This window comes from Galeopterus variegatus, unplaced genomic scaffold (assembly GCF_000696425.1).
Source record: "Galeopterus variegatus unplaced genomic scaffold, G_variegatus-3.0.2 Scaffold3213, whole genome shotgun sequence".
Classification (NCBI taxonomy): Eukaryota; Metazoa; Chordata; class Mammalia; order Dermoptera; family Cynocephalidae; genus Galeopterus; species Galeopterus variegatus.
The window spans coordinates 64,657-83,757 of NW_007729324.1; the positions used below are offsets into that span (position 1 = coordinate 64,657).

The following is a 19,101-nucleotide window of genomic DNA, read 5'->3' on the forward strand; positions in this document are numbered from 1 at the left end:
ATGTGTTGTAATTTAACCTTTGGCCAGAAGGGAGAGTGTGAGATGACATACATAAAGAATTTTTTTCTCCCTCTGTTCCTAGGAGGATGTGTTGCTAATTCTGTCATAATTGTAAGGGGGAGGACTGCATATATATTTTTTGAAGGGTCAAATTTAGAAAGTTGCAGAGCAGAGAAAATAATAAGGAAGAGCATTTCTAACTTAGTTGGAAGGTAGACATGTGGGAAGTCTGCAGTTTCTGAAGAAGAGGAATAATTTAATAACAGCCCGATCCTGACATTCATTTTCCTCAGCAGGGCTTGGTTTTTGAATTGACATCTGAAATACCTTTCCAGTCACTGAATGTGAAGGTGTCTGTCAGAAGTGGAGGGAAATTATAGCCTGTTATTGTGTGAGGAATAGAGATGTTTTGAGGATCCAGTGTGAGGGGAGAGAGGTGGAAGCAACAGGCAGTGAGTCAGTCATCTAAGCGCTAGACCCACATGCAGACATGGAGGCAGCAAATGTCCTCCATAGTTTGAATAAATTGAATTGGGTCCCACTGGGTATTCTGCTCTCTAGGAGGTAGAAGGTGACTTTGTCTTGTTGGAGCGTAGGTATTAGTACATAAACATAAAACAGAATCAGTTAGTCACTCTTATAATCTCTGTTTTGGTTATCAGCATTGTGGTTTATCTAGGGAAAACCTGGTGTTTTGTTGAGTAAGCCACTTCTTTGATTCCACGCACACTCTGTTTGCTCCTACTTTTCAAGCAACAAGGAGGCCTTTGAAACCTAAGCTCATTCTTGCTCCGTGGTTGCTTGGGAAGGTGCCAGTCTGTTTAGTTCAGCCTGAGAGATGACTGTTGTGTTTATTCTCAGCATGTAATGAGTTACAGATGGGAATCAATAAAGATCAAGATGGAGAAACTTCCTGGATCCTCCTGTATTTGCTCTCCAATGTATTTCATTATAGTTTTTGAAGAGAGATCCCAAACTCATCACAAAAAACATATTCTAAAGGCAATTTTAACTAATGCTAAATTATCTGGGCCTCTGTGTCCTCAATTGGTATGAGGATTAACTACCTGAGATTTCTAAATCCATCTTTTAATGAGGAATAATTTGGATGATGATAAAAATAGCTCACATATAACAGCACTGTGCTAAATGCTTTATATGGCTCTTTTTTTCCTGTAATAACTCAAGGAGGTAGGTACTGCCATCCCTGTTTATAGATGAGGAAACCGGCAAAGAAATGCAAGTAACTTACCTACCATCATAGAGAGAGTAAATGACAACCATGGGATTTGAACCCTCTGGCTCCAGAGCCTTTGCTCTTAGCGGCACTCTATACTTACATCTGTACCATATCTATGTATATTCTATAATTATATAAGGGCACTTCAAGGAGTTCATGGCAAAATAGAATGAAAATATAATATGGAGCTTTCTATGAATTTATTTTTTCTTCCTTTTCTTTATTTTTTTCATGAATTTTTTGAAGTACATATGTGTGTGTATATGTGTATAAATATACATATATCTCCTGTAAGTATACATATATATAGTGAGAGAGAGAGAGAGAGAGCGTGCAAAAAAGAGAAAAAGCAAGAGGGCAAGAGGGGTACTCCTGAATAACTGAAAGAAGTTCAGTCTGTCTGGGTTACAGAGTAAAGAGTGAAGAGTTGCAAGAAATGAGGTTGCAAGTGATGATCAGAAAAGTAAAGAAATTTTTTTTTTATCAGTTAAGTAGTTCAGATTAAAAAAGAGCCACTGGAGAGTTTAAGAAGGGAATTCTGTGATGCCACTCTTTTGCAGACTGGAGAATAGATTGGAGGATGGAAGACCTAAGGAAAGAAATCTTTTTGGAAAGCTGTTGTGATAATTGCTGTGGAAGGTGACAATGGCCTAAAGAGGCTTGGTGAAGGATTGAACATGAGGGATGATGGCAAGGCAGTAGTCAGGGTTTTGAATGGGTTTCTGCCTTGAACCAATGGACAGATGAAGATAACATTCACTGAGGTGGGTAAAGGCAGGTTTGTAGGGAGAAGATAAGTTCAGTTTGGGTCCGTATGGAATGTACAAGTGCTCAGGAGAAAGATCTGGGTTGAAGATATACATTTGGTGGTTATTAGCATATGATTGGTAATTGAAGCTACAGGGAAGAGAATATTATTGTCCTTGGAGACAGTGTAGAAGAGTGATATAACAGAAAGAGATGCCTTAGAGGAGTCTTAGAAGGAACAGCCAGAAAGAAAAGAAGAGAACCAGGAAGCCAGCAGAAGTGAATGTTCCCAAGAGGAGAGAGTAGTCAACAATGTTGAATGATGTTGAGAGAAGTGTTCTCCATCTGGCGAAATAAGAGAGATGCTGCCAACCTTACTGGAAGTCAGACCGTTGCAGACGGAAGAGTGAATGGCAGGCGAGAAATTTAAGACAATTACGTGTAGACAACTCATTGAAGGTGGTGACCTGGGAAAGTAGGATAGAAGCTAGAGAGGAAATGTACAGCAACAGAAAGAGCTTTTCACTGGAAGTCAGACCGTTGCAGACGGAAGAGTGAATGGCAGGCGAGAAATTTAAGACAATTAGGTGTAGACAACTCATTGAAGGTGGTGACCTGGGAAAGTAGGATAGAAGCTAGAGAGGAAATGTATAGCAACAGAAAGAGCTTTTCTTTTTTTTTTTTAGTTGATGGGGTTAGAATATGTATAAGTGTTGACAGAAATGAGCAAGTAGAGAAAGAAAAATTGAAGCTGTAGGAGAGGAAATAATCAATCTATTTAATCTGTACTTTGAAGAGGTAGGAGGGAATGCAATACAGAGAAGAGACAGAGGATTTAGCCTAAGACAGGAAGAGGGACACCTGTGGAGGAAAGGAAGGGAAGAAATGTTCATAAGTTTGTTGATTTGTTAGCCAGAAATTTAAGAGGTATCTCTCTGAAAGCAGAGTGTTTGTAAAGAAATAGGTCAAGTCATCTTCTGAGAATGAAAGAAGTGGTTGTAGGATTGGGGGATTAAGGTAGGTGTAGAAATTTGAAATAGCTAGTGTAGAGAATAGAAAAGAGAAAGAACTGACTAAAAATACTGTATGGAACTGCAGGATAGTATTGAGGATTCCATTGACAGTAAAAATCATGAATGGATTTATGGTGGCACCAATATGTACAATTGTGTGATTTTTCTATAGTAGTGCTAAACAGCTTGGCCACCGAATCATTGAATCAGGGTTGTGTCTTTGCCAGGCAAACAAGATAGGACATCTAGTCGAGGAAGTTAAGTTCATTGGCAAGAGAATGGTTGGAGTCATGAACCATGAAGCCTAAGCTGCAATAGGAAGGAAGTAAAAAAAATGAAGATGCTGATAGGGAGAGAGAAGAGAAAATAAGTTAAAGAACTTGTTTCTACAAAGTTAAATAATAGATGTGGTAATAATAGAATGAGAGTCAAAAGAGTAAATCATGTCAGTGTAGGATGTTTTAGTTTGTGATTTCAGAGGAAGGATTGATCAGTTTGTTAGAATTCAGGATTAAGCTGGAAGAAAGATGTTTTAATTAAGAAAAATTTAATAAGATCATAGTACCTTGAGAAAGGTGCTTTTTGCAGGTATGTGTAGGGTCGATGGTAATGAGGAGATGCTGAACTGAAGCAGCTAAGATGCTTATTTGCATAAATGACGAATCAAGTATATGAACTGAGGATCTGAACATAGGGGAAAATAGTCTATTTTTATTTTTTTGCTTTGAAATGTAGATGGATATCTTTTCTTACTCAAAAGAGATTAAAAAAAAAAAAACCTAAATTCTGTGTCTATCCAAAGCCAAATAGTACTAAGACACTATTTAGTGAGTAGAAATCTCTAACAGCACTTTGAACAATGCCTTCATTTTAGTCAATAATAATACATATAAATTCTCCATTTTACCCTGAACTGAATTTTTGCACCTAACTTTTAAACAAGTCAATTTCATAATATAATGAAAATAATGCTCTAATAAAAGTTCTGATTAAATCCATCTTTTCTTATCTTCTGGCATGTTTTTAGTATGCATACCTAATTTACATAAAAGTTATATATTATTTTCTGGCATTTGGTATATTTCTTTCTAGTCTTTTTTGACTGGGAATGTACTTGTATGGTTGTAGTTAACAGAATTTTCACATTTATACCTGCTTTCTCATTTAATGCCACAACATAAATATTTTGTCTTTACAAGCATCATTTAGGGTGACTGCATAATATTCTGTCATTTTCTTTCCTTTTAGTTTTGTTTTAAAAGCATATCATTTCCATCATTTCAATTTTCTGTGTGCTTACTTATGCTTTGATCTCAAACACAGATGGGTGTGGATGGATATAAAATAAAAGCATAAAAGCTCCTGGAAGGAGAGTCCCTGGTTTGAATATGTATATAGAACAGACACTGTGAAAGGAAGTCTTCTTTCATGTTTTGTTTTTTCCCATGGGGATTGACATTTTTAGCAAATTAGTTGCCTATAATTTTTTAAAAATCAAGGGATTTTTACATAAAGATTCAGATTTATCTCTTGAAAAAAAAAATCAGTCTGTCAATACTACAACCTGTGGCTACACATGGTGACTGATGGATTAGATGTTAACTGTCCCTTCTAGACACTTTTTCATCACCATGCCTTCCACTGAATGCTTCCAACACTTGTATTACTTGCCAGCCACCTGTGGGTCATTTGATTTCTACAGTTGACTAATGTAAAATGAAAGATAAATGAATGATTATTTCCTCTATAAAAGCTGGAGTTGTGCTGGCCAGTTAGCTCAGTTGGTTAGAGTGTGGTATTGCTAACACCAAGGTCAAAAGGTCAAGGGTTCAGATCCTGGAACTGTCCCTCCACCAAAATAAAAATCTATCTATCTGCTCAATATATTTTGTAAAAAGAAAAAAAAAAAAAGCTGGAGATGTCACTTTTCAGTTAGCCACATGTGACTAACCTATTGTCTGTGTTAAACTTCTTTTGAGATGGACTTTCCTATCATCTAGCGCTGGGAAAAGAATACAATTTTAGCATTTGTTAAAGTCAAACAGATTTAGAAAGTTAAATCTGCTCCTGGATCACATAGAACATTTCAAAACAAAGTCCAGAAGATCTAATTGCTTCATATCAACTACTTGCACCTTTATTCCCCTCTGTTAGATGAAATTAAGAGCCAAATGCTCTGTAGTTCACTGTAAGTATAGTTTTGTTAATTTACTCACTCCTGGGCTAAATGCTGACATTAAAGAAAAATGGAAGATGTTTGCAGACAAATGTGTTTTGTGAATCACTTGGGATTGCCATTATTGATGCCATGTCTCTTGCTTAATTAAAAAGAAATCATAGAATGAGCTACTTCCTTATACTCATACAGGCCTGGTTTTAATGAGAGTCATAGTTGTTTTGTGTCAATGAAGAGCTTTGTCTTTTGGGGAAGGTTATATGGAGAAAGTATCCCCGTTAAAGGATCCATGACAAAAAAGTATCTTGGGGTGTATCTGAAGCTTTAATTTGATCATAACAAGATTTTTCATTTTCTTTGTAGGTGAAAGTAAATAATGATTTTAATTATGAATTTTACAACAGCAGTTGGTCTTATGTAAAACGTACGTCGACAGAACATGCATCATTTAGCAGGAAGCGTTCCTTCTTCACGTCTGCGTCCTCTTTTTCACATCGGTATACGTCAAGTGCCAGTGAAATCCATAAGGAAAAGGTTAGTATAAATTATCAGCTAACTTTTCCATATTTTACTGGTTGTAAGTATTGCTAACATTAACAAAAGTGTATTTACTAATAGGATCAGTCTTCATTTTTAAATTAGGGCAATAGTATCTCCTTTAAGAGAAAATACAATATATTTCTTTAAAAGTACAATGTTGTTTTGTAAATTCTCTTTGAAAATTTATGTATTTATACTTTTTTATCTTCTCATTAAAGTGTTTGTTCTTATTTGAAAATCTTTTAAAAAAGCTATTACCAGTTGGCCGGTTAGCTCAGCTGGTTAGTGTGCAGTGTTGATAACATCAAGGTCAAGGGTTCAGATCCCTGAACCAGCCAGCCGCCAAAAACAAAAATAAAAAACTTATGACCTTGAAATCTTCTATTTTAAACTATCCTAAATTTCTCATTCATGTTTACTGATGCCACTATTTTAAGTGCTATATACAATTTTTAAAAATCCGATTGATGCTTGTATGTGCTTTTTAAATGCTAATGCTAGAGTCTTTTTATAAGGTGTGTGAAGCTAAAAGATTTTTAAAATGCTTAATTACTTCTGAGACACCAAAATTTTCATCTGAGGAAGTTAAAAGCCTTATTTTTTTTTATTTTTAAAATGCTTAATTACTTCTGAGACACCAAAATTTTCATCTGAGGAAGTTAAAAGCCTTATTTATTTTTATTTTTATTTTTTTTTCCTTTTTGTCTTTTTTCGTGACTGGTAACGGGATCGCAACCCTCAGTGTCGCGCCTGTACCGGGATCGGCAGCGGGATCGCAACCCTCGGTGTCGTGCCCGCACCGCGCTCAACCAGTGAGCGGACCGGTCTCTATATGGAATCCGAACCCTCGGCGGGAGCGCCGCCGTGCTCCCAAGCGCCGCACTCTACCGAGTGTGCCACCGGGCTGGCCCTAAAAGCCTTATTTTTTAAAAACTTTGTTTTGAGATGCCAAAAATTTCATCTTAGGAAACCTGAACAGTTGAGATGAATTGTACTAATGGATTTGCACTTACTTTTGAAGAATTTCTCAAGTTGATCATTATTCACAATCTGTGTATTTCATTTCATTCTTAAAGTCAGCAACTTGATTAATAAACCACATAAGGGAAGTATAACAAAGATTGATTTTATTTGTTTAATGAATAAGAAACTGAATGTGGAACTATAAGTCATTGTCAAGATGTGGATCCTAGGAACACGTTATTTTACATACTTATTTGTGAAATCATTTAGCAGTTGGTGAAACTGATTCTCTTTTTCTAGTTGAGGAAGGCTTAATAACTTGGTATTGGGGTTTTAAAGGTTATGCATAAAAGAAATTACCATTGTATCATTTATATTATTCCTATTTGGGACTCCAAAAATTCCTAAGATTGCTTCAAGAAGATGGGCCCAGAGGAGACCTCATCATGAATCAGAAATAAAAATTCATATAGTCTGGGTTGATTGGGGGTGGCAGTTGATGGAAACATTGGACAGGGAACTATTTCCATTGCCTTTTTATCTTCCACCTAAAACCCCTTTTACTCTTTCATCTCTTCATAGAGTTATCAATTGTTGGTTATTCAGAATGCTGTTGAAGTGGCTCAGTTCATCAATAACAACCCAGAATTTTTACATCTTGCTGAGCCATTTTGGAAGGAACTCTCCCACCTTCCCTCTCTGTATGACTATAGTGCCTACCGAAGACTAATCGACCAGTACGGGACGCATTATCTGCAGTCTGGGTCTTTAGGAGGAGAATACATAGTTCTATTTTACGTGGATGCAGAAAAATTCAAACAAAGTGGTACAGTATTAAAAAATTGTTATCTGAAAGTATTTCAAGGATTTCAATGGAAAAATAACACGTAGTTTACTCAAACTTCTGAGCTTTAAAATTTGACAAATATAGATTTAATTTGCAAAGTAGTCCAGAATTGCAAAGGATCCATTATACTCTATTTACATTCTTTGAGAAAAGCCTGCCTATTCTTTGGCTAGTACCCTGTATTAAACCGTTATCACTATTGGCTATCTCCAGACGGTATTGGCTGAGTTTTTAGAATACATTTTAATCTTTCTCATTTCTCAGAATAAACAATATTTTGGAGGAAAACTAAATGAGGAATTTGCTGACATACCAAAAATTTTAAAAGTATTTTATTTACCTCTGTTCTTTACCACTCACATTCCTTTAAAGGAATCTGCTCTGAATATCACAGGTTTGCTTACTACCTAATATTTGTATCAATAGCTTGAATTTATTGATGCCTTCCTCACGGCAAGTGAGTTACATATATTAGCAACAATCCTCAGTACCACCCAATGAAATGGGCACTATACTGCGTGTCCTGCAGATGGAGAAATAGAGACTCAGTGCTATTAGGAGACTCATCCAAGGTCACATAGATTGAAAGGAGGGTATTTAAACATGGGCCTAACTGGCTTCAAAGTCAGTTTATCTTATTCCTTATGCTGTGTTCTGCTAAAATTGCCTGATTTTTGTTAGAATCAGGACATGCTACTGAATTCATGCTTTGTTGACTTCCCATCCAGAGGAGAATCTCAGATGTGGGGGCGGGGAGGAAGTGGGGCCTTACTGTTTCAAGTCAAACATTCTCCATTCCTAACTTGGTCCTTTAGCTGATGTCTACACTTCCTCCTCCATTCCAAATCACCTCTTCAATGTCTTTCTCTTCAGTAAAGAATCTGTTATAACCATGGAGGAGAATAAAACATCTTACCTGAGATTCAGAAGAGGCCCTGTAGCTTTTTCTTATGGGTGAAGTATAATCATTTCTGTTTTCATTGGTCAGGGCGCTACCAGATAACAAATTAACTAGAATTTGGACTTTTCTAACCTCCTAGGTTGGAAATGAGTATACAAGCACAGGTTTTTGTAGCAAAGACAGAGGCACTATTTCTTTGGGCAATCAATCCAGCAAGTAGCTTGACCTAAACTCAGTTTCAACTCTCCCCCTTCTTGTAGGATCTAAACAAATGGAGAGATTTAAAAACAAAACAAAACTTTCCAAGTTGGTAAAATTATATTTTTTTGAGTAAAAATTTTACTCTTGGGCAGTTTATGTTCTTCCTAAAATTTTAATTCATATATAATGAAAACTTCTGGGATATAATATATGCCCCTAATTGTTCTTTAAGAAATATTTAGGCTATTCTAATAAAGTTAGTGAAATTATACAGTATGAGGCAAATATATTTCTACACTTTATTTTCTATCTTACTTTTAAAAAAACACTGTCAAACTCCATTTGATAATAAGTAGAAATTGTCACATTCTAAGGTTATAAGTCATGGGAAGAAAGTATTAGGAACCACGGGTGTTAAAGATGGAAAAACTGAACTAGGGTTTTAGGAATTAATTACTGTGGAACCAGAACCCAGCTTTTACAGTCTCCAGCAGGGGGGCTGAAAGTCATCGTACTCCTACATTTATTTGTTTGTTTTATGCCTAAGAAGCTGACTGGATGGATAAAAGTGAATGGATAAAAGATATTACTCTTTGAGGTGTTCAATTTCTGTTTTATGTAGAAATCACTCCCACCTCCTCTCCTCTCTGGCCAAAGCTAATAGAAGGAAAGTAACAAAAGTCAAATATCACTGTTTTGAACTTTGACCCTTCTAGAACAATTGAAAATATAAATGTCATGTCACTCTTGATTAGATGGCCACAGTGGCAGGAAAACACCCTCTTTTCCTCATTCCCATACCTAGCTGCATCTCAAAGGAGGTCCTCAATGCAGAAATTAAGCAAGACTCTTACATTTTTACCCCAGGTCTGGATTCAGAGAAGAAATGTATTTCCTCAGATTTCCATTTCATCTTTACATTATCAAAGAAGAAATGCAAGAATCTGGAAGAGGCTTTAAAGTTGGCTTCAGGTAAATGGGAGGGAAGCAATTTGCATTACAAGCTTAATATCTATCCCTCTATCGTGTGGTTAATTCTTGGTCTCCAAGAGCTTTTGAAGCTTTAGCAGGTATTCTACTTTGGATTTTTTCATCTATCTGGTTATTTTTGCCTGGGGTCTCTCTTTCATATGTTATAGCAATAAGACATCACACAGGGTGGGGGGGTTCACTGGGTATCTCCTCTTTATTGTAAATATGTTCTCAGTGTACACCATCTTCCTCCCTATGATGGCTGGCAAACAAGCCTAAAAAAGTGACGATATCAAGGGAAGGTTCACTTCCGTTCTGTGACACGGATACTCAGCAGTTAAGGTTTTTGGTGCATGCTAGTGGTGGTGGTGAAGGAAAGGAAGGTGCCATGCTAGTCATTGAGTGATTGGAGAAGGAGCTGGAAGGGCAAACTGATCTAGACTATGAAATTAGCATGTTAAGGAGTTTTTATTTTGTCCTAATGGCTATGGGATAGCATAAAAGATTTAATACAGGGAGTGATGAAGTGAAAGCTTACATAAGTAAATGTGTAGAGAAAGAAGAGGGATGAAGAAGGAATGGTCTGATAAGAGAAGAAACAGAAAAAGTGGAAACTAAAGGAGGAGAGAGAGGTCAACAGAGTGAAATGCTAGAGAAAAGGTAAGTAAGATGAGGACTGACAACATCCATTGGATTCGGTGATTAAGACAATTGCTGTAAAAGGAGGAGATTCTGTGGTGTGGTAGAGATAAAATGGGACTGCAGTGAATTGTGTGAGGCCATATACTGAGCAGTACTAGAACTTCAATCTTTCTGGGGTGATAGCAGAAATTGGGGCAAAGGCAAAGTGTCACCTAAGTGTCACGGTTCTCAGCCAGAAAGCAGGGATTCTTAGGATATTCGTAGTTGACTGCAAGGAGGGAGACAGAGTAGTAAAACCAGGTTTATGTACTCATTTACTTCATTCATTGACTTTATAGAGTCCACAGTATGAGCCAGGAATTGTTTTAGGTACTGGGGATACAGCAGTAAATATGCCAGAAAACGTGCTTGACTTCACAGAGTTGACACAACAAAGTAGGACACGTTTTTGAATAAGTTGAAAAAATAAATGATCTGGACACTGAAATGAAAGTAGAAGCTTTGGGTAAATGTTGTCATCAATCATCAGCTGGGCTGGTGATTGAAAACTATTCACAGATTTTATTTTATTTTGTTTTTAACAAACACGGAGCACCTACTATGTGTCCAGCACAATTTTAAGTGATTTACAAAAATTAGCTAATATTTTCCTCCTACCTAAGCATTAGATATTATTCATGTTCCCATTTTACAGACAGAAACACTGAGGTACAGAAAGGTTACCCAAGATCATACTTAGTAAGAATCAGACATGAAATCTGCTTATTCACTGTCACATTGGACTGCCTTTTCTAGTGGTAAAGAGTTAGCTCGAGGACAGAGCACATGGATGGAGAGGAAGGCTACAGGTTTAAAAGTAACAAAAAATGAATTTCCTAGAATCTGTCATTCTTAAGCAGATGTGTCTGTTAAGACAGTGTATTGGTCTGTTTCTGTTGCTTATAATGGAATACCTGAAACTATGTAATTTATAGAGAAATACAATTTATTTCTTACAATTCCAGAGGCTGGGAAGTCCACAGTCAAGTGGGTGCATCTGGTGAGGATCTTTTTCTTGTGTATCACAACACAGGGTATCACATTGCAAATGGGATGAGCAAGAAAGCTCACCTGCTCACTCCCTCTCTGTGTAAAGCCAGCAGAACCACATCCATGACCCCCCATTAAGCCATCAATGAATTAATCCATTCACAAAGATACAGTCCTTACAATCTAATCAACTCTTAAAGGTCCCACCTTTCAATTACTGTAATAGGATTTCCCACCCTCTTAACACTGTTACAGTGGGGATCAAGGCTCCAACACATGAACCTTTGGGGGATGCATTCAACTGACAGCAGGCAGTGATTGTCAAACTTCAGTATGCATGAGGATTACCTGGGGAAGTCTGTTTAAATACTGGTTCCAAGGCTTATTCTCTTAGGTATTCTCTCACAGGTCTTGGGTGATGCTCAGAAATTTGCAGTCATCCCAGATGATTCTGATTCAGTAGTTCAGGGACTGGTCTTTGTGATATACTACCCTAAAAGGGTGACTATTTATATATTAAAAACATAACTAACAATGAAAATGAGGAAGCACTCTGGCAATTTATTAAAAATATCAGGCTTTAATAATTTATGATTATTAAAGTACAATATGCTCATTTTGTGAAATCGCAAAATTTGGACAATTACAAGAAAGGACATGGGAATCACTCAGAATCTGATTTGTGAGAATAGGAATTTCTAGTCATGACCTGTGTAAATATCAATTACAGATGGAGATAAAAATATTTCTGAAATTTTGAGGCATATAAATGGAAAAAGGGATTCAATTAGCATTCAAATTTTTCAGAACAGTTTCCATGTCTTAGATAATGTATTCCTGTTAATTAACAGCTTTTTTTGCTTATTATTAGTATACCAGATGCAATGAACTGTTTTTCCTTCAACATTTTATTATGAAAAATTTTTTATGTTGTATTTTTTTATTTTAACATTTACTTGTACATATTTGTGGAGTACAGTGTGTTGTTTCAGTACATGCATATACTGCACAGTGATTCACATAGGGCAGACAGCATAGCTTTGTTAGTCCACCACTTCTCTCTCCTCCCTGCCCCTGCTCAAGCTAATTAACATATATATTACTTCACATACTTAGCATTTTTTTTGTGATGAGGACACTAAAATTTACTGTCAGCAATTTTCAAGAATACAATACATTGGTATTAATTGCAGTCACCATGGTTTACAAAAGATCTCTTGAACTTATTCTTCTTGTGTAACTGAAATTTTGTTTCTTTTGACCAACATCTCCATCTCACTCTCTCCTGCCTCTGGTAACTACCATTTTACTCTCTGCTTGTATGAGTTCCATTTTTTTAGATTCCACGTGTAAGTGAGACCATGTGGTATCTGTGTTTCTGTGCCTGACTTAACTACGCTTAACAGGATTGTGTCCAGTTCCATTCATGTTGCTGCAAATGACAGGATATCATTTCTTTCAATAGCTGAATAGTATTCCACTGTGTATATATATATACCGCAGTGTTTTTATTCGTTGATGGGCATTTAGGTTGATTCCATCTCTTGGCTACTATGAACAGTGCTGTGATAAACATGGGAGTGCAGGTGTCTTTTTGATATCCTGATTTCATTTGTTCGGGTATATACCCAGAAGTGGGACAGCTGATTATAAGGTAGATCTATTTTCAGTGCTTTGAGGAACTAAAAAATTTTAAATACGTAGAAAAGTTGAAAGAACATAGTAATAAACACCCATATACCCCCCTCCTGTATACAATTATTGTTTTGACATATTGCTATATATATCTACATGTTATATTTATAATATTGGCTTATTATTTAGCAATATATAAATATTATATATTTAAAATGTTTTTAATATTTGGTGAACCACTTGAAAGTAAGTTTCAGACATCATGATACTTCATCCCTAAATATATGCATGTGTCTTCTAAGAAGGACATTCTCCTGTACAACGTGATAATCCTGTTACATTAAAAAATTATAAACATGTACAATAACACTAATGTCATCTACTGGTAGGCAATGGATTTTTTAAAAATTGATCTTATTTTTTGAAGTGGTTTTAGGTTCACAGCACAACTGAGTCAAAAGTAAAGACAGTTCCCATATACCCCTGCCACCCCACAGGTGCAAAGCCTTTCCCACTGTCGACATCCCCCACCAAAGTGAAACATTTGTCACAATTGTTGGATCTACACTGACACATCATTATTACCCTAAGTCCATAATTTACATTAGAGTTCACTCTTGGAGTTGTACATTTTGTGAATTTTGACAAATGCATAATGACATGTATCCATCATCACAATATTATGCAGAGTAGCTTCATTGCCCTAAAAACCCTCTGTGCTCTGTGTATTCATCCCTCCTCTCACCTGGCCACTACTCACCTTTTTACTGTCTCTCTAGTTTTGTGTTTTCCAGAATATCATACAATTTGGTGAATTCTTTTTTAGTACCTGACGGACTTCTCACTTTTATGTTCTCATTTTCATTTGTTTGTGCATCCTGACTTATTTCATTTGATTTCTCCTGTGTAGGAACCCAGAACAGTGTGTTGCGAGGGTACCCATTTGTCAGAGGGGGAAGTTCAGGCTTCATATCCAACCTTAGTTTCCTAGAGCTGGACAATCCTGCTGGAAACAAAAGGCGATATTCTGCCTGGGCAGAATCTGTGACTAACCTTCCCCAAGTCATAAAACAAAAGGTATGTGATGCTCTGTTTAAAGCAGTAAGAAGCAGTCGTGTTTATTTGCATTGGGAAAATGAGATTAAGTCAAGGTGGTTAAACAGAGTGCTACAATTAGCATTTTCTGTATCCCAATTTTGTTTTTGTGAGGTAAAATGAATGCATACATAATAACAAGAAACAGAAGTTGCATCATCTGGTATGTTCATATTTCAGTTGTAAAGGTTAAGTGTCTTGTAAATCCCAAGAGTAATTAATGACAACATTTGCATTTTTAACTTTTGAACTAAATTTGATTATGTTTTCCTTGATCCTTAATTCAGAGGAGTTACAGATTCTTACATGAAGAAAGCAGTTAGACTGGCCTAATATTACATTTGTTAGATCTTTCTGGGACCTTTCTTCCTGTGGTCAGGGCTCATCAGCTCCCAAATTCATGCAAATCAAGATAGCAACAAATTGTTTGGCAGAACTTTAGGATGTTTTATGGATGTAGTCAGTTATTTTATAATGCAACATATGTGTTCCTAGAAATCACTGAGCTATGCAAAATTGCACAATATAGACCACAGGGCTGATGGAAAGCAAGGGGTTAGGGATACAGCACTCAAGCACATCATCTGTGACACTGGTAATAAAAAGATAGACACTGATTAAAAACAGTAGTATGGTTTTATGCATGTTAAATTATTAAGAAATGCATATATACTACAATAAATGTGGCACATTATCTAGAAAAAGGCCTGAAGTTTGCTGGATGATGGAAGGAATATAGCTGTGAGTTATCATGAAGTGGTAGAAGGAGAGCAATCAGAAAGCTGACAGTTCTAACACCACATGTGGTTGGGGTAGTTTATACCAAATGCAGTGGACTGACAGAGATGGTCGATGGGTTTGTGTGTGTGTCTTTGTGTGTGTGTGCATGGGCACGTTTTGTGTATTCCTATGTGATTTCATTCAGCTGTGTGTAGTTTTCTGTTTTTACTCTGTGTTTTTTATGGATGCAATTGTACATAAGAAAATGCAAAATTTTCAATATGCCCCAATTCTTTCCTTCTTTCTTTTTTTTTTTTTTTTTTTTTTGTGACTGGTAAGGGGATCGCAACCCTTGTCTTGGGGTCGCCCGCACCGCGCTCAGCCAGTGAGTGCACCGGCCATCCCTATATAGGATCCGAACCTGCAGCCTCTGTGCTCCCAGTGCCGCTGTGCTCCCAGTGCCGCACTCTCTCTAGTGAGCCACGGGGTCAGCCCCAATTCTTTCTTAATATATCAATCTCAATGAAACAAATTTATATTTTCCAAAACAAATGTTATAGCAGAACTGATTCTATGATCTATTTCTTGCCATGAAATCAAACAAGGTCCCAGGAAAAAACTGATTTTCAGAGATTAAGAGACTTGGACACACTTTACAAGCTCAAAAAAATGACAATAGTTTCTCAGTCGGATACCCTCCTAACTCCATACTGTACCTCCTTGGCTCCAAATAAGAATGAGGGTGGGAGGGTTTTTCCTAGAAAGTTTTGTCTTTAAGTGTCATCTGTTAATATTCAAAATGGCCTATATTCATTGTCAGTGTCCCATACAAATCTTTAAAAAACTTAAATTGTTGATTAGGGAAAAACAGATATTCTTTTACATTCTCAACTATGCACTTTTCCACATAGGACTGTGAGCTCTCATAGTTGTGCTAACCTATTATTCTTCAGGAAAGGAACAGAGGAAGAAAGACATTGTAAGGTATATAGCCATAGAGCTATCCTGCTCAGAAGAGCTTGGGCTCTCAAGAACAAATGGTACATATCTCTTCTTCTCTTGTCTGAGCTTAGTGACATCATGGTGGTGGCTTGAAATCAGCCATGGTGAGAGCAGCTACACTGTAGAAATTGGCAAGTGCTACAAAGTGGAGCCTTTTTGTTCCTGGGAAATCAGTTTGTTAAAGCTCAGCCAGCACATGTGCGATCTCAATGTGGCTTTCCATCTGAGAGGGATTAGGGTAGCAATCACAACATTTTAACCTATTATTACCCATACGAATATACTCATGAATTACTTTATTAAATAAATTTCTAATTATGTCATGTAAGGAAGGTCATGGGAAAATATTATGCAAATTAGTTTACTTTTGGTGTATGTGATATTGAAAAATGGGTGTGGAGCAGGCGGGGGAAGAGGGATGTGGGTCACACAAGAGTGCCAACAGGTAAGGAGCAGCAAATACACCCATCTATTACCAGAATGCAATGCTTTGGGGGGGACGGTTTCTGAGATCACTTTCTAACGAGGAAAACAGGGCTAGTGGTACAGGTTCTCTCTTGCCTCCCCCAAGGGAGGGGGAAATATTGAAAGAACTGTGAATCTTAAGTAGGCTTTGAGTGAAAAAGTGGCCAGCGTGGGTTGAGGAACCCTGTAGGCTGGAGAAGGATGCTGAAAGGAGGTAAAACTGGTGACTTAAGAGCAGTTCTCCAGCTCATGCATTTCCTCATTTTGTACAGTGCCAGCCCTGGGGTTAGCCCAGGAGCACCCAGTAGGTTATGTTATCCTTGTACCAAGTCAATGCTTTAACTATAGGAATGGACTTGCCTTATTGAGAGACTGTTGGGTGTTGAAAAGAGCCGAGACTCAACCAGAAGACTGGTCTACTGTGTGGACGTGGCTCTTGGCAGCCAGACAGCATTGGGCATGACACTTTAACTACTTTGTCTTAGACTCCACATCTATTAAATGGGAATGGTAACAGACCTTCTGCTCACCTCCATTTATTGTTGTGAGAAGTAATACAATGTACATGAAAGTGCTTTGAAACAGTAGTAAAATAATAAATAAATTTAAGATTATTGCAAGAAGTTTGCAAATGCTGCCTTAATATGGTCATTCCTAGTTAATGTGTAGAGCCATTCTGGCCATTGTAGAAGACATCAGTGATCAGAGTGAAGGTAATCAATCTCCAGAATCCTCCCTTCCTCCAATAAACATGTTAGCAGGAAGCAGCGCACTAAGCTCTGAAGTTCTCCTTTCCGAGAACTTATTATTGAACAACTTCTCTCTTATCTACAGGAGGGGTTGATGGACATTGGAGTTGCTGGTCGTCTTGGAGCTCGTGTGTTCAAGGGAAGAAAACAAGGAGCCGAGAATGCAATAACCCACCTCCCAGTGGGGGTGGCAAATCCTGCGTTGGAGAAACAACAGAAAGCAGGCAATGCGAAGATGAAGAGCTGGAGCATTTGCGGTAATGGAGACTAGACCTCCGGCAGTTAAGTAGAACACAGTGCCCTCTGCAGGAAGCGTGGATTCATGATTGCGTCCACTGAAAGCTTTAGAAGTTAAAAGGAGATTTCCATCAGTAGCACTGGGGCTAGTGAAGAAAGGAGGCATGTCCTGGCCACCTTGTGCTGTGTGCTTCAGGTTTTCCTGAAACAAGCTGGGTAACTGGGAGCAGTCCAGCTGTGTGGATACGAGCAGTGGCTTTGGCATCAAGCAGATCTGCCTCCTTCTTGCTGTGTGTCCTTGGGCAAGTACTTGCCACACCTCTAAAATTAGAATAATACAGTAATAGTAGGTAAATCAATTATAGGACGTTGTCAGCATGTAAAGTGATTAGTACAGCGCCTGGCACATAGTAAGCATTCAATAAATGTTGTATTACTTTTCAGATATACCACTCCCTCTTGTTTATTTTTTGGATTAAGCATAAAGCCAGATGCTTGAGATGGATAAAAAGCTCTTTTAGAAATGCTTAGTTGATCCAATCTTATCCTTGGGTCAGAATATTTTGTGCCCTACCCCAGTGTTTTAAACTGTCCTTATTAACCTCTTCTTTTTTTTTTTTTTAAAGATGACCGGTAAGGGGATCTTTATTTTGTGCCCTACCCCAGTGTTTTAAACTGTCCTTATTAACCTCTTCTTTTTTTTTTTTTTTAAAGATGACCGGTAAGGGGATCTTTACCCTTGACGTGGTGTTGTCAGCACCACGCTCACCCAGTGAGCTGACCGGCCATCCCTATATGGGATCCGAACCCGGGGCCTTGGTGTTATCAGCACTGCGCTCTCCCGAGTGAGCCACGAGCCGGCCCCTTATTAACCTCTTCTAATCAGGAACTTGGCAGAAAGTTCTAGTATGATAATTTGAAGGTCATGTGAGTCAAAGAAAGAGGTGAGGTTCTTGGGTATCTTGTAGAAGCATAGAGAAGTGGGGTGCCTTATTTCCAGGTCTTTGGTGATTTGTAATGTGACAATAATCAATACTTGCATGGAGGAAGCTGGTAAACAGATGGGTTATGGTGGGAAAGGAAGGCTGGCTTCAGCTCATGTGTGTCTCTGGGAGCCTGAGGGTCTGGGAGGAGGTCTCTGCCTGAGTGGACATATTTCCCCTGCCTTTAGACATAAAGCTGAAGAAAGGGGAGCATCCTAAGGAAGGCATTAAGGAGATTTTCACTCTGCTTGGTGCTTAGAGGAGAAGTAGTCTCCTCCTCAGTACAAACAGGAAAATTATGATCAGTGCTTCACATTTCTGGGCTTTCTCAGAGTGCAGCAAGAGTGCAAGGAACTCAGCTGAGAAGGAGGCAGCATTCACAGGCTATCTGTACTGCTTCCCCTCAGATTTCGTGTCTCTGGAGTAGAAATAATACTGGTGGTATATTGACCTCAGAAGCACAGTTGAAAAACCACTGTTTAATGATGGTTGTCAGCATTATCATTCTCATTATTATGAGCTCCCCACAGAGAGGTCACGGTGAGGCTAAGGTGTCAGGACTGGCAATGGTGAGATGATGTGAAGGCTTCCGCTTCCTCGTTTCCCTTTTAGGCTTAGGATTCCTGCCCCAAACCTTAACAAAAGTTGCTTTCACTAAAGAATATACTATCAGTTGTATATACCTCAGAAAAAATGTAGACACCGTGAGTCCCTACTCTCTCTTATTGCTTTGTGAGTGGAAGCAAGATTGTGATTATAGAAGCCTAACCGACTGTACATGAATCCAGCCCCGGTATTTGTTAGATTTTTCAAACTTTCTGTGACTTTATTATTCTCCGTGTATCTCACAGGGTTGCTGTGAGTATGAATTGAGATCATGTACATATGTAGAGAAACTGCCATGGTGCCTGGTGCATAGTAAATGCTCAATAAAAGGTAGTTAT

At 37.8% G+C, this 19,101-nt stretch overlaps 1 protein-coding gene across 1 annotated transcript in view; it reads left to right on the forward strand.

Moving 5' to 3' along the window:
• The window catches only part of C7 (complement component 7), a 51,133-nt gene that overhangs the window by 18,845 nt on the left and 13,187 nt on the right, over window positions 1–19,101 (forward strand). Inside the window, exons 7-12 of the mRNA XM_008584306.1 lie at window positions 5,540–5,710; window positions 7,262–7,505; window positions 9,496–9,600; window positions 13,817–13,983; window positions 16,847–16,901; window positions 17,023–17,194. Coding sequence (XP_008582528.1) covers window positions 5,540–5,710; window positions 7,262–7,505; window positions 9,496–9,600; window positions 13,817–13,983; window positions 16,847–16,901; window positions 17,023–17,194 — 914 coding nt within the window. The remainder of the gene's footprint in view (window positions 1–5,539; window positions 5,711–7,261; window positions 7,506–9,495; window positions 9,601–13,816; window positions 13,984–16,846; window positions 16,902–17,022; window positions 17,195–19,101) is intronic.